The sequence below is a fragment of the Bactrocera dorsalis genome, chromosome 5 (genome assembly GCF_023373825.1).
Source record: "Bactrocera dorsalis isolate Fly_Bdor chromosome 5, ASM2337382v1, whole genome shotgun sequence".
Classification (NCBI taxonomy): domain Eukaryota; kingdom Metazoa; phylum Arthropoda; class Insecta; order Diptera; family Tephritidae; genus Bactrocera; species Bactrocera dorsalis.
Genome location: NC_064307.1, coordinates 27,122,803 through 27,150,696, shown reverse-complemented (window position 1 = coordinate 27,150,696; position 27,894 = coordinate 27,122,803). Strand labels below are relative to the sequence as shown.

At 36.5% G+C, this 27,894-nt stretch overlaps 2 protein-coding genes and 4 non-coding genes across 12 annotated transcripts; 4 read left to right on the top strand and 2 right to left on the bottom strand.

The window, feature by feature from the left end:
• Positions 1 to 790: 790 nt before the first annotated feature.
• Positions 791 to 20,937, bottom strand: LOC105223270 (probable serine/threonine-protein kinase tsuA). 7 transcript variants are annotated; one of them, XM_049458655.1, is made up of 4 exons: positions 20,417 to 20,936; positions 5,224 to 5,758; positions 2,435 to 2,879; positions 791 to 2,371 (listed from the first exon to the last, which is right to left on the bottom strand). In XM_049458655.1, exons 2-4 carry the CDS (start codon positions 5,368 to 5,370, stop codon positions 1,464 to 1,466), a joined length of 1,500 nt encoding a protein of 499 aa, XP_049314612.1. In that variant the 5' UTR covers positions 5,371 to 5,758; positions 20,417 to 20,936; the 3' UTR covers positions 791 to 1,463. The 7 variants fall into 7 exon arrangements, with proteins under 7 accessions (XP_049314612.1, XP_049314611.1, XP_029404944.2 ...); XM_049458654.1 differs by lacking the exon at positions 20,417 to 20,936 and adding an exon at positions 8,470 to 8,788; XM_029549084.2 differs by having other exon boundaries at positions 791 to 2,879.
• On the bottom strand, positions 15,293 to 21,048 carry LOC105223271 (protein pelota). The gene is made up of 2 exons (XM_011200945.4): positions 20,962 to 21,048; positions 15,293 to 16,740 (listed from the first exon to the last, which is right to left on the bottom strand). Exon 2 carries the CDS (start codon positions 16,735 to 16,737, stop codon positions 15,565 to 15,567), a length of 1,173 nt encoding a protein of 390 aa, XP_011199247.1. The 5' UTR covers positions 16,738 to 16,740; positions 20,962 to 21,048; the 3' UTR covers positions 15,293 to 15,564.
• Positions 21,049 to 21,915: 867 nt separating this feature from the next.
• Trnar-acg (transfer RNA arginine (anticodon ACG)) lies at positions 21,916 to 21,988 on the top strand. The gene has a single exon. It is a non-coding gene; the product is annotated as a tRNA-Arg (tRNA).
• A 359-nt stretch (positions 21,989 to 22,347) lies between these two features.
• Positions 22,348 to 22,420, top strand: Trnam-cau (transfer RNA methionine (anticodon CAU)). The gene has a single exon. It is a non-coding gene; the product is annotated as a tRNA-Met (tRNA).
• Positions 22,421 to 23,807: 1,387 nt separating this feature from the next.
• Trnar-acg (transfer RNA arginine (anticodon ACG)) lies at positions 23,808 to 23,880 on the top strand. The gene has a single exon. It is a non-coding gene; the product is annotated as a tRNA-Arg (tRNA).
• A 1,391-nt stretch (positions 23,881 to 25,271) lies between these two features.
• Positions 25,272 to 25,344, top strand: Trnar-acg (transfer RNA arginine (anticodon ACG)). Its single transcript has one exon. It is a non-coding gene; the product is annotated as a tRNA-Arg (tRNA).
• Positions 25,345 to 27,894: the final 2,550 nt, after the last annotated feature.

Below are 27,894 nucleotides of genomic sequence, written 5' to 3'. Positions count from 1 at the left end.
TTGGACACGAATCAGAAGTTCGTCTCAACTGAACCTGCATAGGAAAAAATAATGGCGACATGTATTGAACGTACTTGAAGTCCTCCCAGGGTTTTAAAGAGACATTCCGTGTTTCCAGTGCATTATAATCAGAATCTTACTGTCCTCGATTCAGAAGGGCGCTTGCACGGGATTTTTGTCGACGTCTGTGCATATTTGGTGCAGATCGCTGTATTGTTCCCTCGTCTCCCTCGTCGCTTTGTTGCCTCCCCCTTGTGGCTAAGTTCTCTTTTGATGCAAACCCGATGGGAGTTGTGGATGCTTGTTTAAAGGCGGCATCTTTTCGCCTCTCCCTCGGAGGTTTATTGGGCGCTGTACGAGAAATACATACGGCAACATAGACATAGTTCAACGAATTAAGAAACAGCGACTAAGTTGGCTAGGTCATGTCGTCTGAATGGATGAAAACACTCCAGCTGCCAGGAAAGCAGAGGAAGACCAACACTAAATTAGAGAGGGCAGGTAATGAAGAATCTGCCTGCACTTGGGATCTCGATTTGGCGCCAAACACCGAAAAGGAAGAACGACTGGCGCACTGTTGTAAACTCGGCTATAAGCGCCCAAGCGGTGTCCTCGACAATAAAGAAGAAGAAGAAGAAGATTATAAGCATATTATATACATACATGCCTATATTTACAGGTACATATATAATTTGTGGAATTTACGGCATCAATCCGTACATCAATACCCTAAATTTGAGTTAGGCACTAACATTGAAAGCATTTGCACCAAAAAATAATACACAATGAGTCAGATTTTTGCTGTAATTTATTCGTATGTATGTATTTAAGTTGCCAATTAAGAAAATAGAATGATTCATTCACTTACAGTTATTCAAATACTCGTATATGTATATTTGTATGTTCTTCGAGAAATTTAATTTCGAGTTATATGTATTCCACAATATGTATATATGTATGTATGTAATAAATGTTTTTTTTTTTTTAATTTTTGTATTAAATTTACTTGAAGTATATAGCTAAATATAATTTGCAGCCTTACCGCCGTCAGTCTATGTCTTTGAAAAAAGCATAAAACACACACATACGCCTTCGTATGAGTGTATATGAAAATGCACTTATCTAAAAATATGTATGTATGTATGTATAACAGCATTTGATATGCAAAACTTAATTAAAATACACTTCGAATACTTATGCAAAAGTCTTACGAACTATGTTTTTACGAAAACTACGAAATTTTAGCGAATGCCCGACATTCGCTTGTAAAAAAGGCGATGACTTCTGGAAAAGTGCGCTGGCTTACATAAAACTAATTGCAAAGGTTTAGCAAAAATAGGAAAAAATTATTCTTTTACTTTGCTTATAAGTAAATACTATTGACTAACTAGATGAAAATGTTCACGTGATGAAATGCAGCAATATTCGAAATCGAATATTTCCGATTTTTCGAAGTAGGTCTGCTACTGTTTGGCAAATATGTTCGCGTTTTGTGTGATTATCTTCTCGATGCAATTCTTCACATTGTTCTTGTGTGGTTCGGGTATGCTCTCCAACTTCGGCAGCATTTTGATGAGGAAATGGAAATCGGTGGAGAGGTTAATGTTCTTCTGCGGCACCAATTCCACTTGGGCCATGGATGTGACTGCTTGACCGTTACAATTGCTCGCGTATCTAATATTCGTGTTGTTTGTTGTGCTAATGTTGTTGCTCTGCTTTGTCGCAAAGCGTTTGATCTCACTTGTCGTGTTAGTAGCATGACTATTATTGTTGCTGTTGTTGTTGTGGCATGCATTCATCGTAACCGCCGACACAATGACCGGCGTCGCGGCAGAGATCTGCTTAATATGACACTGTGCGCTAATCTTTTGACTGCTATTATTATTATAGTTGTTGCTGCCGCTGTTGTTGTTGTTGTTGTAGTTGCCCCAAACGCTATTCGCGTTGTCAGTGAAATTGGCGCCATTGTAGGCTGAGTTTTGTAGGTGAGTTGTAATGATTTTTGTACGATTCTTTTTAGGTGGCAGTGTAATTGGTAGTCTTTCATTGTTCGCTTCGGTTGGTGCTTTGTTGTTGTGCTCTTGTTTGAGTTGAAAATGCGACTGTTGCTGTTGTTGGTGTTGTATTGGCTCAGACTTAATGACATTGAGATTGGTGCTACCGTTCAGCAGTTTTGAGGTCACCGTCGTCGTCGGCGTCGGCGCCGGCGTTGACATCGCTGTTAGTGGCGCCAATACTGGTCCGGCGCCACTCGTGTCTTTGGCCTGTATGCGATTCAGTATTTCCGGCAGTATCTTTTCGAACTTCTCCGTCAGCGTGCCGCTGTCCGCTTTGTCCGCGAAAAGCGTTAACTTTTTCGAACCGCCCGCACCTACAATCAGACCATTTTCTCGTTTTAAATACTTATGTGCATCTTTTGTTAAAGCATCGTCACCTTCATCCTCCTCGCCATCCTCGGCGCAACTGTTCTCCTCCATAATCAAGTACATCTTCCGCTTCTGGCCGGGCGTCGCTCCAGCCGTCGCTGCGGTGGACGTTTCGGCACCGTGCGGTTCATCGGACTTTTCGGTAATCATAAATACTTTGCGATTGCGCGGCGCTGAGTGTGTGGGCGTGGGTTTGCACAGCAAACTGTTGAGCGTGCGCGGCGCTTGTGAGGTTGGGTTTGCAGTGAGTAGAGACTTTGTTGATTTTGTTGTTGTAGTGGATGCCACGGAGGGTGGTGGAGGTGATTCGGTGTCGGAGTGTGCATCGCTGATCTGCGAAATTGATGAGGCGATAGATGAAATGGAATTTGTACGTTTCGGTGCTGTAACAATGATCGTCGAGGTACCGCTTTGCATAGGCTTGGGCAGCAGCGCTGAGTTACGTAGGCGTTTCTATGGGAAATAAAAATTTCTTTAGTTTTACAAAGAAAAAGTAAGGTTTTTAAGCAAAAATACTAAAGAAAGGAAATTGTAAAGCCATTCAGACCTCGACCAAACAAATATGCAAGTAAAAGATTTGTATAATTTTTATAACTTTATCATAAACTCACAGATGACCACTATAACTTTCTCTAAGCAAAGTTACGCCAAAATACAAACCGAACAACATGTTCTTTAGAATTAAATTAATGGCGGAGATTCTTCAGCTGTATTTGACTCTGCATGTATAAATTAAATCCTGACCATTGTGTGTTCGATTCGGCTTCTGACCCGTGTCTAAATGGCGAAAAAAATTGTGGTCAGACGAATCCAAAGTTGAGTTATTTGGTAGTACAGGCTCTAGGAACATTGTCCGACGTCCCCCTAACTCAGAATATAATCTCCGGTTTACCACAAAAACCGTTAGACTTAACGATGCCAAATCATGGTATCATGGGTAGTTTTTCACATTGCGTTCTTGGTCCAATTCACTTAATTGAAGGCATCATGGACCAAAGGGCATACATATGTCAAAATATTAAATGAGGTAATGTTGACACATGCCTCATGGAATAAGCCATTGATATGGATATATCAACAGGATAATGACCCTAAACATGCTAGCAAATGCGCAAAAAAAATGGTTAAGAGCCAACGGAGTTAAGGTTATGTGGTGACCTGCTCAGTCTCCTGACCTCAACTCCATAGAAAACCTGTAGACAGATATCAAAAAAAAGTAGCTGAAGAGAAACCAACCAATTCGAGAGATTTATGGCAAGTGGTGAAAGAGGCTTGGAAAGGAATACCAATAAAGCGTGGCCATGATCTCATAGACTCCATGACTCGGAGATGTGATGCTGTGCAAAAATTTTGAGAAAACAAACCTTTTTGTTAATGAAAAATAACAATTCGTTTTTCTCATGTGGCCACTCCTATTTTTTTGTGGACAACTGTATATGTAGGATATCACTTTAATATATCGTTGTAATAATTTATATCACTGGTGTAATAATGGCCTCATGTAAAGCACTCTGCCAGCAATTTTATAGAAATATCTGTCCCTAATGGCAAGAAACGGGGACCGTCGACAGTTTTCTTGGGGCGAATTCAACAGGAAAATCAGTCGCCATCGCCAGAAGCAGGTAGTAATCATTTGGTCCCAAGTCCGAACTGTAAGATGGACTCCTAAACACATCCCAACCAAGTACCTTTGTCTTATGAGGAGACATTATCGATGTGTATGGCGTGGCGTTTTCCTGATGGGACACAAAACCTGAGCTACTAGCCAAAGTTGATCGCTTCTGGGCGATTGCCTACTTCAGACGATCCGATTGTTAACAGTAGAAATCTATATTAAGAGTTTGGATGGAGAGCAACACCTTACACTTGAGGATTTCCTGCTATTCTCACCAAACACATAGTAAAACCTTCCTGGCAGTAAATCCGGGCTTGGTCATTTTCACTTCACGTAGTATTAAATGACTATTTTCCATCATCAGTAACCATGTTTTATTTTTTACGTGACGGGTTCCAAACCAAGGAAGAGATGATTCGCCTTCTGACTTTACCTCGCCTTCAAACAGATGGTTTTTGCCTGCCCAGAGGATACTTGGTCTAACAACGGAAGTCATGAGTTGCTTGAGCCATATGTAAAAGAATCGTTTCTTGCCCCTCCCAAGTGTATGGCGCTCAGAGAACTTTCCTTACTTTCGTGAACATGGCTACCGATGGATCCATCTTCCTCAGATAAGGCGACTCCCTATCGTGCCCTACTTCTTCAATCTACTGATGGAGAAAATAGTTCAAGCTGCAGAGCTAAATAGAGAGGGTACAATCATTAGACAATCATAATCCATGCCAAATTTAATGAAGATAGCTCGACAAATAAAAAAGGTTTCGATAGAAGCCCTTGATTTCGATCGTTCAGTTTGTACGTTCAGTTGGACAAACAAACATATTAGAGGTATCTTTAAATCGTGACATCACATCTTTATATATCTCACGACATGCATATGATAACATTATATCATATCTACTCACATCACATAACGTCATTGAATTTTAAATCATACATTTGATATCGCACTATAGAATAGGAGCCTATAAAATACTCGTATATGTACTATAAATATGTATTGCGCTGTCGTCCCAAATATAAATTAAATATGCTCATTATATTGAACCTATCAACCAAATCACATCACTCTCCTTTCATTAAAATCACAACAACAATTGATTTCTCTACACACTCTTACACGCATTGAAATGAAAATGAAGATATACTCTCCCACACCCAAACATCGCATCATCGCATTACCTTGACATCATCTGTCGGTGCAGCAGTCGGGTACGTCGTTAGCACTGGCTTTGTTATGGCTGCGGCGGCAGTGACGGTGCCGGCTGATGCCATTAACGCATCCTTCTGCAAGCGCGTCGGTGTTGTTTTTATTCGTGTCTTAGCCATCGTCTGCGCTGATTGCTGTTGTTATTGTTGTTAGTCTTTATGTAATCGTATGCAATCGTATACTTGAGTCTTTGAATAGGTATATTGTTTTTGTTTGGCTGTTGCACGACCCTTGATTCGCATACAATTGCCGCAGCTCTTTCTTTCATTCAAATCCCCTGCTTCTTCTTCGCCTTCGCCTGTTTATGCTTTGTTGTCGTTTCTGCAACATATGCCGCAGTAGACCACCACCAATGAGCGACTGTTTGGTGCGCCGGAGTGCGTTGACGTTCTTCGTCCTTTGCCTCTACTCTTCAAGTGCGCTTTTGGTGTTTTTGTTGTCGTTCACCTTGAAGTTTATGCTGCGAACGACGGCGCCGATGACGACGATGACTTGTCAATGTGGCAGCTGCAATAGCAAGCAAACAAGTTTGGTGAAGTTTATGTTGAGCCAAAAAGTGCAAAATAAAAAATGAGAACTTCAAATTGTTGTGGAGTTCTAAAGAGTAGAACTCTCCTAATGAAGCACTTGTTGTGTGCGTTTGGTGGTAAGTGTTGTGGTGTACAGTGATGTGCAAAGATATAGAAGTGAGCTTTTGCTAAGCTTTTTGTATTTTATTTAAAGTTGATGTAAATTATGTATTATTTGTTTAAATATTAAATGTTAAAAATAAAATATCAAAAAAATTTTTAATTGTAGTTGAAAGATAATATAAAATATGTATGTGTATATGAATTGGTTAGCTATTTAATGAAATAAAATAAAATATCTTAAAATTCGCTCCAACAAATAATAAAAAACAAAAATATGCGAGAAAGAAAGAATTTCCTCATAATAGAAAAGGCTTTATTCGGCCTATTAATAACTGCACATCAAAATAAGCAGTCCAAAACAACAGTCCAAATAAAAGAGTATTTATAAAATTACAAAATCTTTAACTGGACGCCGGATAATTATTTAAAAGTGAAAAATAGAAAAGAAAATATATCGCTTTGGTTAACAAGCCTTATTAAGAGTACAAGAAATTGTTGCTGGTTAAGTTAGGTTAGATTAACCTGGTAGGCCAATAAGTCGCGCATGGACCAGTTTGGGTACTTAGAGTTCAGTTACTAGGTCCAAGAGAAAAGTCATCAGGATGCCTTGACTTGAATTTTAACAGACTCAGCTGCCTCACTATCAAAAGCTTCTCCAGTGTATCAAACTGTGGGGACCCCTGATGCTTACAGCATACGTAGCCTTGCCAATACGAGATAAGTGCACAATAGATGCTCCATTGTTTTTCTAGTGCCTTGCTCTAGACATGTCCTGCAGCCTTTTCGATCTGGCAGCCCCATTCTGCGGAAGTGTGCGCCACCAGACAGTGAGCAGTTAGTATTCCTAACATATTTTTACAGTATCTTCTATCGAGTGCCAATAGACATTTTTTTGTACTTCCGATCTATCGTTTTGGACATGACTTTTGCAGTTTTGCATCCAGGTAGCTCGTTCCATTCGGTTTTGATTTTCTTTACCATGCTTCTGCACAGATCATAACTGTAGTATAGACAATACATGGGTTTTCCCAATGTTGATAAAGTTTTCGGATGTTAGCCGTACACCATTCTTGGCAAATTCGTCCACTCTTTCATTGCAATCGATGCCTTTGTCAATCTGAACATCGAGGACGGTAGCGCTGTCTTAATGTCCAGTTTCGTGAAGATAACTTTTCAATCAAACAGATTTCCATAGAAGAATTTAATTTCGATCGGTCATTTTATATGGCAGCTACACATAAATTATAGTTCTCCTATACCAAAGTTTCCAAAATCATGAATAGTCTTTTTAGGGAAAAAAAGAATGAGTTTAATATTTTCGGATCGATATCTCAAAAACTGAGAGTCTAGTTCGCCTATATAGAGATGAACATGGCTAAATCGACTTAGCCTAACATGCTAATCATTTAAATAACATCACATTATATATTCTAAAGAATTTTCACCACATAAACTCTATTAACACAAGTAATTGTGCTATGTTTCCGCACAGCACTGTATATGTATATAAAAAGCTTGAGATTGCAGAGAATACAATGACCGGTGTCATTGATGTGAAGTGAGCTTTAGCCGCTGAGCTTTGCACTTATAGAATTTCAGTTGCTCGTGTACAAGTTAGCGCCGGCGATTTTCTGCAACGGTGCATGTATGCAGTTAAAGCTCTACGAGACAACAAGCACATATACGCCTATAAATACAATGCACTGCTTACGCCGCCCGAGCGCACAAACCAACATACATACGCGTTTATATATGTAAATACACAATCACGTTAAGTTTGGTATACATTACAAAGCCAATAGAAACTTAATACATTTGGCACTGGTTTGGCTAGAAACTTCCAGTAACTGCAAAAGCACTTCCACACGCAAAACATAAAAGAAATGCAAAATACATCGTTGTTATTGAGGAAAAGTTGTTTGCATTTGATTTTGTTGTAGTACTTTACTTTACTTTTGGCAAACTATAAATACACACGCAAGCTAGTGAATGCGCTGCCGGATGTGGAGTCGGATATGCAGGCGCTACAACAATAGCAAAGTTTGGAGTTTTAGAGGCGTACAGAGGCAGGTCGCTAACGCCAACACTAGGCGCTAGCACTGGCATTGGCTGTGTGCAAGAACTCGCCGAACAAGTTTAAGGTCAAGTTTAAATGCTAAAACTACTGAAATCGCACAAAACGCTGCCAGCACAAGCTATGCACACACACATACATACATATGTATACATATGTAAAAATACATAACCAAATTAAAATACACGTTGTTTGCTTTATTGCAGCGCACTTTACATACTTTACGCTAACAATTTTCCGAGTGGCGTTCCATGGACTCGCCAAAATTTACGTCGAACTAGTTAAAATACGAATTTCCAAAATGCACTAGAAGTATTGCAGCACTTGTCTTAATGCTGTCGCGCTAGCCGTTTCCATTATTATATGCATATAAACATATTTTATATATACACACTCCCCTTATGTATTACTTATTCAATAACACGCTCTAATTAACCGCTGTTTCTTTAATTTTTGAATTTTTCTTTAAAAAAAATTACAACCGAACAACAACAAAACAAACACACACACACCTTAACTCTCAGTCCACAATATGTGTATGGCCAGTAAGTGAGTGCAACGGTTGCGAAAACGAAACGTCTGTGCCATCACCGCGATCAACCGATCATGTCCGGAGTTCTTTGTTTACTGGATGTGTAATTTCTTCTGCTCTTTAGCTGCAGCTTTAAAATTAGAATCCCATGCAACGTTCGCCGCACCACCGCACCACCACCAACCCCTTGGCGTGTCGACTGGCTGCTTTTAAGTGCGCTTTTCCGCACTTGCTGCTATGCTTTTTGCCTTGCTTGGCACATCCTCGAGACAACGCGACCGCCACTGCGCCTACTACGCTTCATAGTACGGCGCTCTCACAATTATATACATATGTATATGGATTTAGTATATAATATGCACACATATAATCATATATATTAAACTTTGAATGCTTTTCCGAACGTCCTTCCCCTTTGGCGTCCTTTGGTTGCATGCTTGCGCTCCAAACTTTTACGGTGTATACATAATTAAGCGAAAGCGGCTCAGCAGTCCAAAGTTGATTTGGAAGTTCTTGCCCGCGAAAAGTTTCCTGTACGCTTATACCTACCTACCTACTCGTGCTGCAGTCCGCAACTTCACTAAAGTTCCTCACACTCGCCGCCTATCAATGCCGTTGTCAATGGCAGTGCGAGCGCGCTGGAGAGAGTGAATGTAAAAGCATAAAAGCGCTTCGTTCTTATTTATTTATTTATATAGCGTTATGTATTTTGCAATTTACACATATGCGCTAGTGCGTGTATTTATATAAGTATGGTTGTTGTTGTTTATATTGCATTTACTCCATTCTAGAGAGTACTGTGCAGTATTGAGTCTGGCCTCTCTCATTGCACTTAATAGAGTTCGCAATGTTTTTTTTTGTTGGGTGTCGGCAATGCACGCTGTGACATAAAGTTATTTTAATTATTATCATTATTATTATTATGACCAGCAGATGGGTTTGAACTCGCCTGTACCAGTCAACAAAGAATACCTACATAGATATGTACTATTTCCACTGTACTTAAAACTCTGCCTATGTAAATGAATCGTTGGTTCCAGACGTGGGGCATAATCTAGAATAAACAAACAGCTTAAAATAAGGGACCTCGTTACTTTCATTTAATTTTTTGTTGAGGATGGTATTGACAACCTAAAGTCCTTAAGGAAAGGTAATCACATAATATTGTGCTGGATTATAAAACGCCCAAGTTTCATAATAAGCGGGACCGCAAATAAATTAGAAAAAGATAAGCTGGATGAAGAGTACGATTTTCAAAAGTATAGGACCTTTCTACGCTTTAGTTCTAACCATGACTATTGATTAAGTGGTTTCGGATCCGTACCACTGGAACGTAATTATTTGTAGACAATAAAGGTTTCGGTTAATCACACATTTCGAAGAGCATAAATCTGTATAGCAAGACTTACCTCATATTATCTACTATCAAGGGGCATATATTTACTATATATTTCGTCTTTATACTGCCATATGGAAGATGTTAAGATAAAACCTTTTTATAAGTGGGCGCTGCTAAGTATAAAATTATGCAGACCGTAAACCTAGCCAATCTTAAGAAGGCCAAAGTAATACATAATGCTATAGTTGAAATAATTGTTAGAGGCATTTGTCAGAACTGGCTGGAGTCACTAGTTGACACTCTAAGTTCAAATATCCCTAAATTTGAAATATTTTTCGAGTTACAGCCTTTTAAAATGTAACCGGTCAGATCAAATTGCTCCATAAGTTTATTTTTGAAAGTTTTTTTGTTTTTTTTTTTGAACGTCGTCGGTAATCAATCAAGAAATATTTAATTTTCAAAAAATTTCACTGTGTAAGTATAAAAATACCCTGAAAATTTCAATACAATCGATGTGTGCCGTTTCCTGGGCATGAAATTTCAATAAAATCGATGGAATAGTTTACTTAAAAAAAAAACGTAGAAATCGACGTTTTTATAGGCTATCTCACTAGGTGTGCCCACTATTAACCACGGTGATTCCACTATAGAAACAGAGCTTTACTACAGGGCAGTACACTCTCATAGAACGCTGCTGTTAAAAGTCCGTGCTCAGTTTTTTGGGTTTATTTTTAACCTGTGGAATAAATCGTTTGCACACCAAAGGCCTAGCTTGAGAAGAAAAAAACGGACACATGGCTATACTATTTCGAATTATTCAGCAGATTTCAAGCCAAATTTTTAAATAAAACGCACCCTTTAGGCGAAATTTGACTTTGACTTTGGTAGTATCGATTTCGACTAACAGAAAAATCATTCTGTTCATTACCCTTAATATATGTAAGTATCAACCTGTCCTGTTCGTATAAAAATAGTTTGCAATTCAGTGGCGATTAAATATATAAAAAAAAACTTTATTTAAGTTAAAACTATATTTAATGAAGACAAACCATTCAATTAATGGTAATATGCCTTATTTGTTTTTATTTTTTGACCAGAAGCACCAACCCTTAAACGCATGTGTATAATTTTGTCAACATATTTTGATCCCAAAACGAGACTTCGCGAGGAAAGTGCAAGACATAATAGGTTTGTATGCAATTTTATACGTACATATGTATGCATGAGAATAAAAAATACGCGCTCTGCACTACAAAGCCCACTTAACAATGCACTTATGTATATACATATGTATGTATGTATATACTTATATACATGCACACATATGTGCATATAAGTAAATAAAGCTTGTATACTTATAAAAAAATATTGAATGCAAGCACATCGCATACACACATACATACATACATACTTGTATATGCAGTCGTATGTGTTATGGGTTTTAGCGCTTTTGTGCTAGGCCACAAGCACTTCATTCCGATCCAGCGCACCGCCGCATTCGCACAGCAATAACAACAGCAATACACCACCACCAGGGACTCGGAAAGTGTCTATGCGACGGGCAAAACCGAATTCTATGCACAAAACTGCAAAGCTGCATGCGTTTATTGGTGCATTCGCATGCATGTGCATGTATGCACACGTTTGTATGGTCGAGTGTCTGTCAATGTGTGTGCTAAAAGCCGCCATGGCATTGAAACTCGCCTCCATGTTGTGACACAGTTCAACAACCTTTGACTTTGAGTGCGCTGCGCAGCCGAGATAACTCGAGAACTCCATGCGCGTTGCACCCGACTCGAGCCGAATAAGGAGTGTCGAGCATCAAATGTATTTAAGTATATGTTTGTACAAAATATAAGTTTCTGTATATTTCTATTTGACCAAAGTGGTAGTAAATTGCAATCAAATAAGTAAAGTAAAAATATGAAAAATATAATGACCAAAAATAACTAATGAATAAAGCGAGAGAACTGTAGAGAGACGTTTGTTCTGAGATTGAGTGCGCATAAAAACTGCATGACAATAAAGCTTTTATAAAGCTCTAAACTGCATAGAACACACTGTTGAGCATATACATATGTATGTACATGAATATAAGTATGTATGTACAATGTGTGGTGTTGTTGGCATACGAATATTATGTTCAGCATGTTTATAAAGCCTATTTATTTGAATGTACATACTCGTAATTAACTTTTTATATGCAGGGGTGTATTTGCAAAGGTATATAATTGTTCGCGTTCGCATTAATATTCATAGTATATATAAGTAGCCCTTAATTCCCAAATCTACGTTGAAAATAAATATATGTACATACGAGTATATCCCATAAATTTATCGTCAAAATTAAAAAAGAAAAGAAAAGTTGTTAAATATTATATTTGGCGAACGTGTCTTGATGTTGTCCAGCAATTTTTAAGTTTCCTTCGAACTAAGAACGAGTTGGAGATAATTGACAGATCATGCGTGAGTCGTGTCAAGCTGTCATGTTATTTTTGTTGAGTATTTTTTGGTATTTCATCATGCAAAGACTTATGACTGAACCATATTTACAAATCGTTTAACTTTGTGTTTCGCGTTCTTCGTCAACATAATCGAACTACTGAGCGTACTATTCGCTACACTATCACCCATCTTGAGATCCAGCATAAATTATTGGATAATATTCGACAGAGTAGACCACATTCAGCACGCAGTGAAGAAAATATGGCAGCGGTAGCTGAGAATGTACACGAAAACCGTGGATAGTCGATTCGACGCCGTTCGCAGCAGCTCGGACTGACTTATGGAACGACTTGACGCATTTTACTTCGAGATCTTAAATTGAAAGCGTACAAAATACAGCTTGAACAAGAACTGAAGCCATTTGACCTTCCCAAGCGATATCACATCGCTTAAAATTCCAAGAAGATTCGAAATTTTCGAGCCAAATTTTGTTCAGCGATCAAGCCCATTTCTGGCTCAATGGGTACGTAAACAAAAAAAAATTACTGCATTTGGGACGAACAGCAACCTGTAGAGATTCATGAGCTACCATTTCATCCAGAAGAAACAACGGTTTGGTATGGTTTGTGGATTGATCCGTCGATATAAATTTCTTCAAAAATTATAGTGGAGAGAACGTAACCGTCGATGACGACCGTTATCGCGCCATTATAACCGAATATTCGAATTGACTGAAATTAAAGTTCCTGATATCGGCGACATTTGGATTAAACAAAACGGCGCCCCTTCTCACATATCGCATCAATCAATGGATTTATTGAGAGAACACTTCGGTGAGCAAATAATTTTATGTTTTGCGCTGGTAGATTGGTCACCAAGATCGTGTAATATCACGAATTTTCCCTGTGTGATTTTGTAATGTCTAAAGTCTATGCGGACAAGCCCGCTTCGATTCAGGCTTTGGAATATAGTTACCAGTGCAATGCTCGAACAAGTAATAGAAAATTGAACTCAACGAATGGACCATCTGATCGTAGCCGCGGCCAACATTTGAGAGAGATAATCTTCAAAAAATAAATGTAGGGAATTGGATCACCTTCGTGCAAAGCCAAGGTCATATACCATATTGGTATATATTATATTGGTTGAAATCGATTGTACTGGTCCCGAGATATGTGATTTTGTCTAAAGTGGACGCTCATTGACCAATTGTCATCTCGGCTCCTAAGACCTCTCATACCTTCTCGTAGGTAAAACTTAATGTCTCTGGCGTATTTATTTATTGATTTATCGCGCTTTTAGTACTAGTTAACAATACCATTATACTATGGGGAGTGGGCGGGGTTATTATCCAATTTCATTCATTTTTAAGGAATTTGTTCTGAACGAATTTGTTTGCTTTCGCTTTAATGGTTTTGGAGATATGTACATAAAACCCTTTAGATAGCGAGGCAACGACCATTTTTTCAAACTTTTAAGTCCACAGGTGGTCCTTACTATTGCGATCACCGGTGCCAAAGTATAGTTCTATATCTTAAATTAGTGTATATTTATGGCACTTCATAGGTGGTTCATTTAGTGGCGTTTTGTAGTAGTGGTCCAATTACGTCATCTATGAACTCGTTCTCTCTATTCAGAAGTCAAATCGTTTCGTCATACTGATTTTTTTCAAAACCAGAAATAGCATGGGTCAAAATGATAGATGTAAAATATTTTTTTGGTGAGACTGCACCAATTTTAATATTCAGCGGCAAAAGCGTTTGTCTTCTGTATGTGGATCTTTTGTAGAAGATTAATTAGCTAAAATGGAGAGCATAGTTTCGGTTTGTATTCAAAAACAGCATCGACTGATTTATTAATTCATATTAAAGACGAATTTGAGAAATTTATCGAAGAGACTTCATATACAATAGGTAAAATATTGAGGGGTGTTACGAAGCCCAAAACAGATTCCCGCTTCCAAATAGGCCTCAGTTTCGGCGATCACGTCTCAATTTTGACGAAAATTTCTTCCCAACGAGCATTCTTTTGAGATCACGAAATAGTCACTGGGGGCCGGATCTGGAGAGTACGTTTAATACAGAAGCGATTCGAAACCCGATTCATGGATTTTTGCCATCGTTTTCACTGACTCATGACACGATGCATAGTATTGGTAAAACAGGACTTTTTCTCAATAACCCTACTTTATAGTTGTTTATGGTCCCGCCTTTTTCAATGTAATCAATAAAAATTATTCCACACACATCCCTAAATACAAACGCCATATTATTGCCAGCTGATTCCACTATTTGGAGCAGGTTCCACTGGGATGACTGATGATTGGACTTTGGAGTGAAATATTGGAGGCATGTTTCATCTGTTGTCATATATCGATGCAAAAACTTGGGTTTATTAAGCTTGAACATCTCCAAACGGTGCTACGAATCATCAACTCGTCGCTATTTTTGGACAAAAGTGTAATATTCGCGAATGATATGATGTGCACGTTCAGTTGATATCTTTAGAGTGCCTGCTATCACGAACAACTTCACTTTACGGGTATCAAAAATTATTTTGTGGATTTTTTTGATATTTTCGTCGGTAACAACAACTTTCTGGCATCCTGTGCGTTTACCGTCTTCGGTGCTTATTTTAAGACGTCTAAACTTAACATTCCACCTTAGACAGGAGACTTTTCAGTTGACCTGTTTATCACATTGATTTCCGGAATAAATATGGAATAAAGACGTAGAATTAAGTTAATTCGACTCTTTTTGCTTCGTTTCTGATTAAAAAAACGATAAAATGGGTTTCCGTGGCACTCAAAACTGATACAATTTCTGTTGCGAACTTCAAAAAATTATGTCTGAATTCATGACTTCGGCTACATTTTTTTTATTGGTATCAATACTGACAAATACCCTATTTTACACCCCTGTCTTGTCTATTAGAAAACGATTTTTTCATGCGCCACTTTGTTGCAGGTATCCTTGGTCCTTGGTATCAAATTATAGCGGATTTCGAGAAATTTAAAGGGTTTTCTAACAGAGGTATTATTTTATTTAAATAGTAAGAAAATCGGTAGGCGTGTCAGTGGAACAGCCGTACATTCTTAATTTAATAAAAAATAATCTTCACTATACACGAACAACTTAAGAGATATTGTTGACAATCCAATGGATTATTCTTATATACATTAATTAGTAAAATTTATTATTTGTCGAAATGTTTTCTTGGTTTAAATTACTATTAACTACTAAATTTGTAACATATAATGCTTAAAAGCTGCACTTAAGCTACGCATAAAAATTATTCTGAATCAGCAGAGTCATCATCATCGTCATCTTCGTCAGCACTGTCGTCAAGTTCAGGCATGGGGAAACGCAGAATGGCCGCTATGCCAGTCAGATTGGCGAGTTGTTCTCCCGATATATGCATGCTGGAGAATATCTTCACCTCGCCACCCGCATCACGTACGGATTCAACTAAATTGACATATTCTTTTCGTTGATTCACATCTTGACAGCGGAATAGATTATCCGATATGAGTAGGGTTTCTATCGCCATCGCTTTGGCGGCTTCCAACACATGCTTCTTGCCGTAGAATGCACGAGCGGGCTCACAATGTAATATATTATAGAATTGCTCTAGTATTTTAACTTCTCTAACTGCTTTGGTATCGGATATTTTTACCATAACGCTGGGATCTTGCAGCACTTCTTTGAGGGCTTGCTTGAAGCCCGACGACGAGCGTACAAGTATGAACTTACTCTTATTGTCCAACAGTAGTTTGATGTCAGCTTTCACCGCCTGCTGAAACATATATTCGAAGAACTGATCACGCACAAAACCCGGCGAGGCGATCAGTACACACTTGACTATGTCGAAATTCACATGTCTCAATATGCCTTGCATGACACTCTCGTAAAACTTTACCAATCCCTTCTCGTGCTGTTGCGTGTGACCTTTGCGCTTGCGCGGTATCGACACCTCGATTTTGCTGCGCACCAATGTCATGCTAGCGGTAATCAGACATACATAGGCGAGACCCTCTTGCATCACAACCGCCGCCAAGTCAGACGATTGTGTGGGATCACAGGCCATTTCAATGCGTTCCAGCGCTATTGTGTCCCATTCGGCTTTGCGTAGTTCGAATTTTCGATTCAACTCCAGATCGAGTGTGTGATAGGCGCCCATCTTGACGTATTGGTTCTCTTCGATATTACGTCCCTTTAAGCGCAGCATGCATGCTTGTGTATCGAAGTCTATGGACTCAACACTTATTGTTAGTGTGGTGCGTACACGATTGCTCGTTGAGGAGCCTGTCGCTGACTCATTTTGCACTTTTCGTATGGTTGTGCTGCGCACTTGATCGCCCTCGGCAATCAGATTGTATGTGTGCCACATATCTTCGGGCTCTTCCGCTATCAGGGTGACGGAGCCCTGAGCGCCTTTATCAAAATTTCTGCTAACCAGCCTCATGTTCTATTTAAAGTTGGGGGAAAAATAGAAAACGTTTATGAAATAAAAAAAAAATATTTTGTTAAAGGTTTTCAGAAAACGCGCGCCATTCACCTCGTGTTACTCGTAAATATATTAAAGATAAGTTTAGAGTCAAAAAATAAAGCATTTGAAACTTGTTTTGCAATTTTCTCTAACGCTACAACACTATAGAAGAAATTGTATAAGTTGGAAATAAATTATAAAAAAACTTTAAAATGAAGAAGCACAGAATTCTCATATTTGAGTTTCTGAGATCAAAAATAGCAAAAAAAAAAAAAAAGGAACGTATTGTTTCAGTTGAGGGGTATTACAATTAATATCTTTAATTCTTTGAAAACAAAAGAGAACAAAGCAACAAATAGCAGTCCTAGATTTTTTAGAGGTTAAGGTAGATATTTCTCTTTCCAGGCATACAGATATCATATTTTTAGAAAACTTGATGAAAAGATAACGTATTCCCGAAGATATATTTGTACAAACTGAAATGATATTTTAGGTAGAGTAAGTTCGATATTGAAGTATTAGAACAGATCTAGGAAGATCCTTCATATAACGACTTTGAAATTCCCACAAAGTTAAGCAATCCAGTAAAGAGTGCGAGCTAATTATATCTTGCCTTGTTCCAGACTAATTCCACAATTTGTATACGACAAAAAGTTTACTTCATAAAATACATATGTACATATGTACACTTGTGCTCACACAATTAAGTCACATGAACGTCATGTTATACAAATTCATAGATCCGGGCTTTGGGCAGGCCACTCGGGAACCTTGCTCTGATCCATTGCTAGTCAGTCGTTAACCCCCTGGAGCATTTGAGTCGATATCCCAATTGAAAAACCACGCTAATCATCGGCATAATTTCCATTTAAATGATCTGCTAAAATGTCTCTGTACATAATGCCAGTCATTTGCCCTTAACTTGTACATGTGGTCCTACCCCATATGTTTCACAGCTCTTTTGTATATCGTGGGTTTACGTCATTGCCAAAAACATTAAACTTGGATTCATCACTTCATACAACTAGATCCCAGAACTTTGATGCTTTTGTGTTAGCTCTCTCGCAAACGCTAGCCATTGTTTGGTGTTCTTTTTTGAAGTGTTCGGTCTGCGTCATGCTTATGCTCAGTTAGAGAACTTTCCGGACTGTCTGTGCTGATACAAGTACACTATGGTTATGTTTCATTTGTGCTCTAATTTCTCTTGACGTCAAAAAGAAGACCTTGCTCATCCATACTATTTGTCTGTCTATCGTCGTTAGGTGTTGCTTTTTACGGGGCAAATTTTCAAAGGTTTTATATTTCCTAATATATTGCAAAGTATTCTTAGCCCTCTAGAAAAAGACAAGTATTCCGCTATTTTCGCAATATTTTTATATTTTTGATAACACCTTCCTTAACTTTCACTTGGAGTTGAGCTTAAAATCGCTTAATAATGTGAGCACAAGTGTACATGCCGCATGAATGACTAGTTCAAATCCTATAACTAGAGCAAAATGAAGCAAGTAGTACAATGGATATTTTATAATCTACCCTGGATCAGGATCTTTCAATCACGGAGATTCTGATGGTAAACCAGCGCTTAAGGTGCTCGCCGCGAAGCCCACCCTCCGGTATTAACCCAGTATGTTATGAGAAAAGCCAACCATACACAGTCTGAGAGTGTCCTTATTTGAAAGCTTATCAGCTTAGGAGATTCAAAATGACACAACAAAATAGCCCGATGCAATTAATACACAAGTATCACGTTCAAATCCAAAACTACTGCTCTGCTGTCAGTGAGAATACTCACTAATTTGAAGGAACAAGAAACTAGAGTTTAATAAGAGCTCCCGACAAAAGACTACTTCACTAAACTTGATTGCTATTACATTGTACGAAAAGCGCCAATGATAAATTCCACTGAATGAATAGGGATACCTATAAAACTAATATTAAGCGGAACAGACATAAGACACTCAACGTAAACCTTATTGTCGCTGACCACAAAATACAATATATGCATGTATATACATACATATATGTATATACATAAGTTAAGCTGTACATACACATACATACCATAAGTATTTGTGGTTAGGAAGAGCTTTTAAAGTGGAGTCTGCGTGTAATAACGCATTTGATGAACTTGCGGAAGTTTTAAAAGTGAAGCTAGAAGTGAGTACGGAAAACAAAAATCAGTGGAATAGCGTGCTTTGGAGAGCGCATATTAAACAATGAACAAATTCTACAACAGTGAGCCATCGCTACTTAGAACAAATGTTATTGGTATTTAATAATACTCTAAAATGTTAAGTTAAATTATTTGTAATTTCAAAGAAAAGACAAATGAGATTTGAAGTAAAAGTTCAAGACATTTGCAGTTTTATTGACAAAGGAGAAAAGCTAAAAAGTAGCAAATTCAAAATGCGTGAACGGAAGATTTCTCTTCAACTTTTTTGATACCATAGTTTATATGAGAGATGATAATATATTTTATAAAATTAAATTCGTACGTTCTAAATCACTGTCAGGAGGTTGGAGTATATTTTAAAATTATATGAATTAAATATTTTTAAAAGTCGACTTTTCTACGATCATAAGTTGGAAGAAATAACATAGTAAAACTGCTCATGGATCAGAAACAATAAGTGGAAAAAAATTACTCAAGGTTTAAGCTCAACAAATTTATTTTCGCGATTTTCAATGAAACGATATATGTAGATATTTCAAAACTAATTGAATATTGCTATATCCTATACAATTTATATTTATTCAGATTTAACTCTTACAGGATTCTAGTATCAATGTTTGGATTTTAATATCAATGTTTCAATATTTAATATTTTTAGCATTATTATAATGGGATACGTAGATCATTCTTTAAAATTTATTTTTTTACAGAAATATCTTAAGAATAAATAAAGCATGAATCGTTCATTTATATGTATTTATTTGCGATATTTGACTATCAAAATATGTAAATATGAGGGTACATGAATATATTAAACCAACCGCAACAATGGATATTCGTGCCTACGTACTTATAACATCTGTAACAATAGACAGGAAGCTTTACACTGTTTGCACAAAGAAATGAAAAAAAGAAACCTGCAGGTAAACGAGCAAAAATCGCAGATTTGTTAGAATAAAACAGTAGCGACAGAGTAAATAGGACTTATGCACTTTCGATACATACATATATGTATAGTATTATCTGATAACACTGAAATTGGCTTTAGTTGGCACAATAAAAAATGTCGCCAAGATTGGCCACGAAACCACAAAACGCGCTCAAAATTTACAATTTAAGCCGAATAATACAAGAGTATGTTCATAAAGTCCTTGTAGCCTGTCTGGTTGTGGAGCGACGAGAAGAGAACAGAGAGAACCAGAGCTTAAAAAACAAATCAAGCGTGAGGTTGAATAACCTTTAAGTAATTTCATTAAAGCACTGATATTTCTGTGAAACACTGCTGTAACCACGTACATATGTCATAAAAACATAATACTAAAAACATGTATTTTCGAATTTTATTACTTTAACACTTTGTTTTCATTATAATTTCCTTTTAATTTTTCATACGGACAGTTTTATTTTTAAACACAGAAGCTTAAAAGCTTTGTGCCATCAAAAGTTTCATTTGCGTGACTAGAATATTTTATTTGCACTTACATTTCACTTGCAAAGTTCAAAAAATTTCAGTGACTTCAAATATTTATAGCACACCGCTTGGCACTAGATTTATAATTCAGTTATTAAGCATTTGTACTGACATTTCTGGCGTCTTTTAATCACAATTTTATTCAGGAAAGTATAAAAAAAATAAACACCAAAGCCACGATAAATATTGGGCACACACGTTAAAACACCGCCAAAAACAAAACTCGACTGGTGTTCTTTTGGGGTAGCGAAATCGACAGAGCACATGGATGGCGCTTTCAACGCCCGCATAACAAAAACAAAACGCAGGCAAAAAAATGCAAAGACAAAATGTGAAAAAAACAGCACATACACATGTGTCAAACTGTCAGACAGAAAAAATGCAAAAACAATAACAAAATGTTTCACCCAGATATTTCACAGCAAACGCACAACTAACTTCCTGGTCTTTAACTCAATAAAACACTATTTTAATTGAATGAATTTATACTTTTAACAATGGCGCACGTTTCTGCTATTTATATATATATATAAAACACACTTAATAAACCTTTTACCTTATCGCTGGTTTTATAATTTTGCAAAATGTTCTTGTCAACAAAGATGACAGGTAGGCACTGCACGGAATGTCAAACATAGCGCTGACAGTTGCGTAGTGCTGCCACATTGTTGAGATGTGTAAATGTTTTGTGTACTAAAAACCGATAAACTTCGTTGAAGTAATCGATAGTTCTTTTTATTAGCGAAATACTACATAAATTGTTTTTGCGAAGGCATGTGATTCGAAAATATTAATATATTTTAACTTTTCAAAATTATTTAAGTATTTTTTTAACTACGTCCATAACGCTATTGGTTTATTTGCCATGATACAGTAATATGTACAATTCAACGTTATTTTTACTTTCAGTACTAAGAAGTACTGGAAAATAGTTTACGATGAAAAGTTTTTATAGAATTCCAATTATCAACATCCAGAATTAATTTAAAAAATGTTATTTAAAACTAAATGAAAAGTTAATTTTTTTAATTTATGGTTATATATTGGTTATCATGCACTCATATTGAAACAAAATTTGACTTACGGTTATAAAATGGTTATATGTTGGTTATTATATCTGACAGCGATTCTCGATTTGTTCTTGCTGATACGCTCTTTTGTATTTTAGGTGGCGATGTATAATAGAAAAGAAGCACTTCTTCATTTTTAGCAGTTTTTACTTTCGAAATAAATGTTATTTTTTAAACTTTTTTGAAAACATTGACTTGAATGTATTTTTATTGAAGAATAAGAAATAAAAATTTCAAAAATCTTGTATATATTTTAATAGAAAGATAGCGATTTAAATAAATTACATGACGTTTTTTTCGAAATAATTATTGATGCATAAAAAAATAATAATTCCTAAATATAGTTTGGTAAAATATCAAAGAATCGTGCGAGAAACTTAAATATTATTTAGAAGCTCTAAACATTTCAAAACTCAATAAAATTCCTAAATTAAATACAGGGTCCTGTGGCGCAATGGATAACGCGTCTGACTACGGATCAGAAGATTCCAGGTTCGACTCCTGGCAGGATCGTTGATCGATGTTTTCTCTTCAGTGTCAATATTTTGAAAGCTTTTTTAAGTGGATTCACAAAGCTGTATCTGTTTCTGAACGCATTTATGCATTCAGAAAAGAAATTGGTTAACGGAATAGAAATTATCTTTTTGAAAATCAATTACAATTCTGTCAAGTATTGCAATATATTCCAGTTAACATATTTTTCTACATAACACTTGTTTGTACCATTATTCCACTCTCCAAAATAATTGTCAAAATAATTGTGCCAGTACTCTGGCAACTTTTTGAAGTAATATTCAATTTTACAGGAATGCTTAGAACATTCTAAAGCTGGTTCAGGTACAAATGTGCACTTTGACAACACAGGGAATGTAGCCTCGGTGGCGCAGTAGGCAGCGCGTAAGTCTCATAATCTTAAGGTCGTGAGTTCGAGCCTCACCCGGGGCATTAATTTTTTTTTAATTTCACTTTTAAATCTTCAATGCTTATTCACTGCTTGCAATTCACAAAATTAACGAAGCTTTTTCGGCTGCATGCGAACTGTTTACAAATTAACGAGTGCGTTTTATTGAAATACCATTAATTTTGAATAATTTATGTCAAAACAGTTGTTGCATTGAATTCGCATTACACATATTTTTATGCGTCCATATTTATGCGTGTGTCCACGTTAACGGAATGCCACATCATTCACGTCTACGCGGGTCAACAGGTGCCAGCACCGTTGTGTGGCCGAAACCGCAGCTACAAAATGCCAATTAATATGCGAACATAAAATCGATTTGCAAGTAAAATGCCCGCCATTAAGATTACTCCACCTCGGCGTGCCCCCGCACACCGCTGATGTTAACCGTTTGCTGACAAGTTGAGTTCATTAAAATCGTTAATTTAGGCGATAAATCTTCATTCAATAGCAAATGCTGCGTTTTTAAGCACATTTTATGTTTTCCTCAGCAAAGTAAAAACAAAAACAAAAAAATTAAGTGACAAATTTAGTTTTCGATGGCAAATTTATGGGCGCCTGTTTGAATATTTAAGTTCGTCATTGAGCTTGCTGGATAGAAACCGGCTAACAAATAGACACATGAACTAATTGGTGTCGATATTTAACTGCAATGTTGTTGTAAAAAAATAAAATATTTGAAAAACAATGTATTCTAACTTATATAAAGACATTTACATACTTGTTTCTGGCACTTTTCTGAATAAACTTTTGAATTGCTCTTAATTCTACAAAAGTGCCGAAATACTTGAAACAATTTTTTAAGCTATAAATGTATGTAGTACGTCTATATATGTATGTATATTTATATGTTTCTATGTATCTATCTTTTTACAGTTTTAGTCGCTTCCAACTATCTTAATGAGCATAAGCATTATTCGTTGAGCATTCGTCTTCTTAATTAAGCAGCTAAAAGATATAAATCTCTGAGATTTATAGCTGTCAAGCATATGATTGTCGCTGTTTTTGTATGAAAATATTCACACAACTTTATTGAGCAATTGCAGAACACATCAAAAAGTAATTAAGCGTAGAACAAAAGATGTACTTTGGGAAGAATTTAAAAAAAGCTGTGAAAAAAGTTTTTCTTTAATAAAAAAGGGAAATATTATTTATAAGTAAAAGAATTTTGTGTTCGGTTTAGAAATGATACATATTCTTAAGTAAAAATAAAATAATTTTATGATTAAAAATATATACATATGTAATTATTTATTACATTTTCGCAGATAATTTTTTTGGAATTTTTTAATAAAAGAAAATAATAAAAAACTACTTAAAAACTATTAAGACATAATAAAAGTCCCGTTGGAAAATTGATTTAAAATACAGGGTCCTGTGGCGCAATGGATAACGCGTCTGACTACGGATCAGAAGATTCCAGGTTCGACTCCTGGCAGGATCGCAATATTCGAAACTTTTTACCAAAATTATTTAAATCAATTCAAGAAAGAAAACGTTAAATTTGGTTGCACACTGAAACTGTAATACCCTTCACAAATGTAAACAATTCCTTACAAGAACTTTGATCGATTTCTTTGCAGATTGTCTGAGGCAATAATCTATGCCAAATTTCTTGAAGATATCTCGTCGAATCAAAACAGTTTCCATACAAACAAATTGTTGCGGTCGTTCAGCTATCACTACAGTGGTCCAATAACCGGTCTTTTCGAAAAATTAGCAGCTCTTTGACGAGAAATCAACGGCTCCAAAATTTCAGTTCGATATCTCAATAACTGGGACTAGTTCGCGTATATTCGGCTCAACTCGTCATGCTGAACATTTATATACTTATTTATTTTATAGGTTAGCCGATGTTTTCTTCTGGGTGTTATAAACATGGTGGTAAACTTGAAATACCCTGTTCAGCATATAAAACGCAAAGTAGGAGCACCGTTTTATATCAGATGATGAAGAGTGAAGTGATATTTCGAGATATCTACGATACTTTATTATACTACTATGAGCAATAAATAGTAAGACTTTGTTCTTAATTTTAAAATTCTTAATTTATTCTTTAAAATGTATGCGTTCCTCTCCCCCTTGGCCCCAATACACTTGTGCCAACGTTTTTCCAATTCTCGAAACAGTTGTTAAAGTCAACTTCCAGAATAGCCTGCAACGGTTTCAAAATGGTTTTCACTGACCTTTCCGATTCTCAAACACCAATTCCTTTATTTTATTGACGTATTGATCATCAGTCGATGTTGAAGCCTGAATTTAGAGATTTCGTGGTAATCTCTAGTAAAAGTTATAGACTGATTGCGTATATTAAGTAGTCCATGTCACATGGGGGAGTTCTAAATTTAAATTTCAGTCGCGTGAAAACATGTGTTTTAGGTTGGTAGATACGTAGGGTGCATGTTTGAAAGCGGTGCCCATTGAGAAACCACCGAGACTGAAACTCCTTATATTATCATTACTTCTCTGTACCATCTTCTGCTCTTGATGAAATTCATCAATTCGAAAAGTTTTGTACATGCAGCATCCGATTCCTCTCAAGTACCGGTCACCGCGACGAATAGGTGCAATTCTGTTTTTATACAAAGCCTGGTGTTCTCATAGAAGAGATGTAATAAGTTTCATCGGAGAAATCTACTGAACTTAGATTATAACATTTATTTGCTTATATAGTTCCAAAAAAGTGGGGAAGAGTGGAAAGTAGTTCTTAGATTTCAAACTATATTTATATGTAAATAAAAAAATATTGATTTAAATTATTATACATAATTATTTATATGATAATAATTTTGCCTATTTGCATGAAAATCATTTTATTCCAAAGCAGAAGCACAGGGTCCTGTGGCGCAATGGATAACGCGTCTGACTACGGATCAGAAGATTCCAGGTTCGACTCCTGGCAGGATCGCTCACTGTAGAAACAGATACCTTTTTATATAATAAATAAAGCATAAAATTACAAAAGATAGAAACAAATAAATCTTCTAGATTAAAGGAAAAATAGTATAGTTTTAATAATTTTCAAAAAACAGATTTCTTCAAAAAGTTTGTGCACTCATAATTGATCCTTGAGATACATGTGGCAGGGCGTATTGTATATGTCAGAGATCTTACAACGTTATCATCCATCCACGTATCCCCCCCCCCCCAACAAACAATAATACAAAAAACCTTTTTCAATAATTAAGAGAGGAGGTGTCATCATAATAGGGAGTGTCCTTTTTTTTAGCCAAAAAGTAGATAAAAAAAAAAATCGGACTTTGATGTTCTGTAAAAAAGGAATTGATGTATGTATTAAAGGGTTTGTCAAAGAATTTAATTCCACGCTATGAATGCAACAGAGAATTTATGAATTCATCTCCATAACTCGAGTTCAGCGGCCGACGCCTGAGTTCGAATTATGTGAATGCAGATACAAGAGAAAGACATTGTTGAGTTGTTTGTTTATCGCTATGCAGTTTGTAGACTTCAGCTCATTCATCAATAAACAAACCCAACTCACAACTCCTATCATCAACCAGCAATGAATGCAAAGCGTTAGCGTTTCGATTAGTAGTGGAATAGTGTTTGTGATCGTCAATTATTTGTTTATGTGAACTCATTTGTTTCTCTAATTCTGTTACAGAACAGTAGTGAACCCATAGTGTATTCAGCTAAGCAAGCAAATAGAGAAGATAAAACGGAAGGGGTTTTCCCACAACAAGTTTGCGCCTGCATTGGTACTGGCCGTAGACGCTTAAACCGAGGACAGTTTATTAAAATTTTTAAAATTCGTCCAATTGTTTTGTGTATACGGAGATAAAAGGGGGTAAAATAGGTTTTGGCAATTTTATTTGTAATATTTCATATTTTTTCATCAAAAATTAATGGATGTAAGTAATTGACCGCGAAATTCCGTGCAATTCGTTTGCTAATATTTGCCAGGGTTTTGAATCCAATTTACACCTTGTGTCCTCTGTTTTTACAAAAATAGGCAATAAACCATTAGATGACTCTGCATCGTCCCAACCCAGTCGACGCCCTGTAATAGGCAGCAGCTTAATGAATTAAGATACTATATCGTGAAAAGGTGAAATATACAGTGGTTATTGAGTTGGAAAAGCAAAGGTTTGGGAAATGTTGGCAAGGTTGAATAGGGATTTAAAAAGAGTTTTTTTTTTTTTTTCAATTGTTCCAAAGGCACAGGTTTTATGTTCTAAAATATTTTTTTTTTTTATAATATTTTGTGAAAATCTATTATCCATAAATAAACTTTATGAGAAAATTGCAATAAAATTGACTATTGGAAACATTTTTTTTTATCCATAATTCGGTTCATTTAAATTATCCTATGCGTATTTTACATACTTCTTTATAGTCTGTGCAACTTAGAATAAAACTCGAGTTAACAGTTGATTAATTCACACGAACATCATTCACTCATCCAACATCCTTCTTGCACAGGAATTAATTCACACCAACAGAATGAAATGCTTTGGTAGACCAAGTCTACAGAGGAGTGAGGATCGTTACTTGTGAGAGTTGCTATGAGTTGAGCGAACTCGTTGTTCTTCTCACTAATGAGGACTCGGTCCTTATTTCACCCAAACATGAGAATTCTTTTTTTTTTTTTTTTTTTTTGTTTCTACGTTGTGTGAGTGAGTGCAAGTTGAATATTTTTTTTGGACAGTGACTCAAAGTTTGTTTTTTGCGTATTCAATGCAAGCCTTTAGTATGTAATGTATCAGAGATCTGTGCAACGGATACCCACAATTTCCGTGCACACTCGAAACACTTACCCGAAACCCGGTTTGTATTGATTTCTTTTGAACGAGCAGAAGGATTGCTTGTTAGGCGACTGTGCGCAGAACGAACGTGTTGATCACAACACTCGAAGTGTCGTTCATACGTGTTTGTTTGGGTTCGGGTGTTTTGGCGGATCAATTATATTCGAGTGTCCCCGAGTTTAGGCTTCGAGTGTGCAATAGGCATTTTTTGTGTATGTGTAATGCGTCAGTTACAGTTGATTAATTTGCTTTCGTGAGTGTTAAGAATGTTATATGATACGTATTACACTTGATTCTTATTATTGAAAAATAATGGCCGAAAAAAGAAGATTTGTATTGGTTGCAAAATTGCGAATCGGCTAGTTACAGCTTGTCTGGAGCATTATGTTTATGGTTTATGACCAAATATATTTTTAATTTTTAAAATGCGCGTTCCTTTGATACATGCACTACCATATAGTTTAAATGCTGTATTTCAATAATATTGACTGTTAAAGTGTATACAACAATAATAATTTCTCATATTTTTGCTCCAGAAAAAATTTGATACATTTCTTCTTATCACCCGTGGTTTTCTGGTCCGAGTATCCGTGGCAATAGTTGAACCACAGTTCGGGTTAGCTGGCGGGTGTCCGAGTGTGGAACACTCGCTTGTGATCGTTTTGAAGAGGAGTATGATCAAACAGACTCGA

Coding starts and splice junctions, on each gene's coding strand:
- LOC105223270 (XM_029549084.2), bottom strand. CDS start 5,370: ATGGCTAAGACACGAATAAAAACAACACCGACGCGCTTGCAGAAGGAT. Junction 2,880..5,223: donor CACCGACAGATGATGTCAAG/GTAATGCGATGA, acceptor TATTTCCCATAG/AAACGCCTACGTAACTCAGC.
- LOC105223271 (XM_011200945.4), bottom strand. CDS start 16,737: ATGAGGCTGGTTAGCAGAAATTTTGATAAAGGCGCTCAGGGCTCCGTC.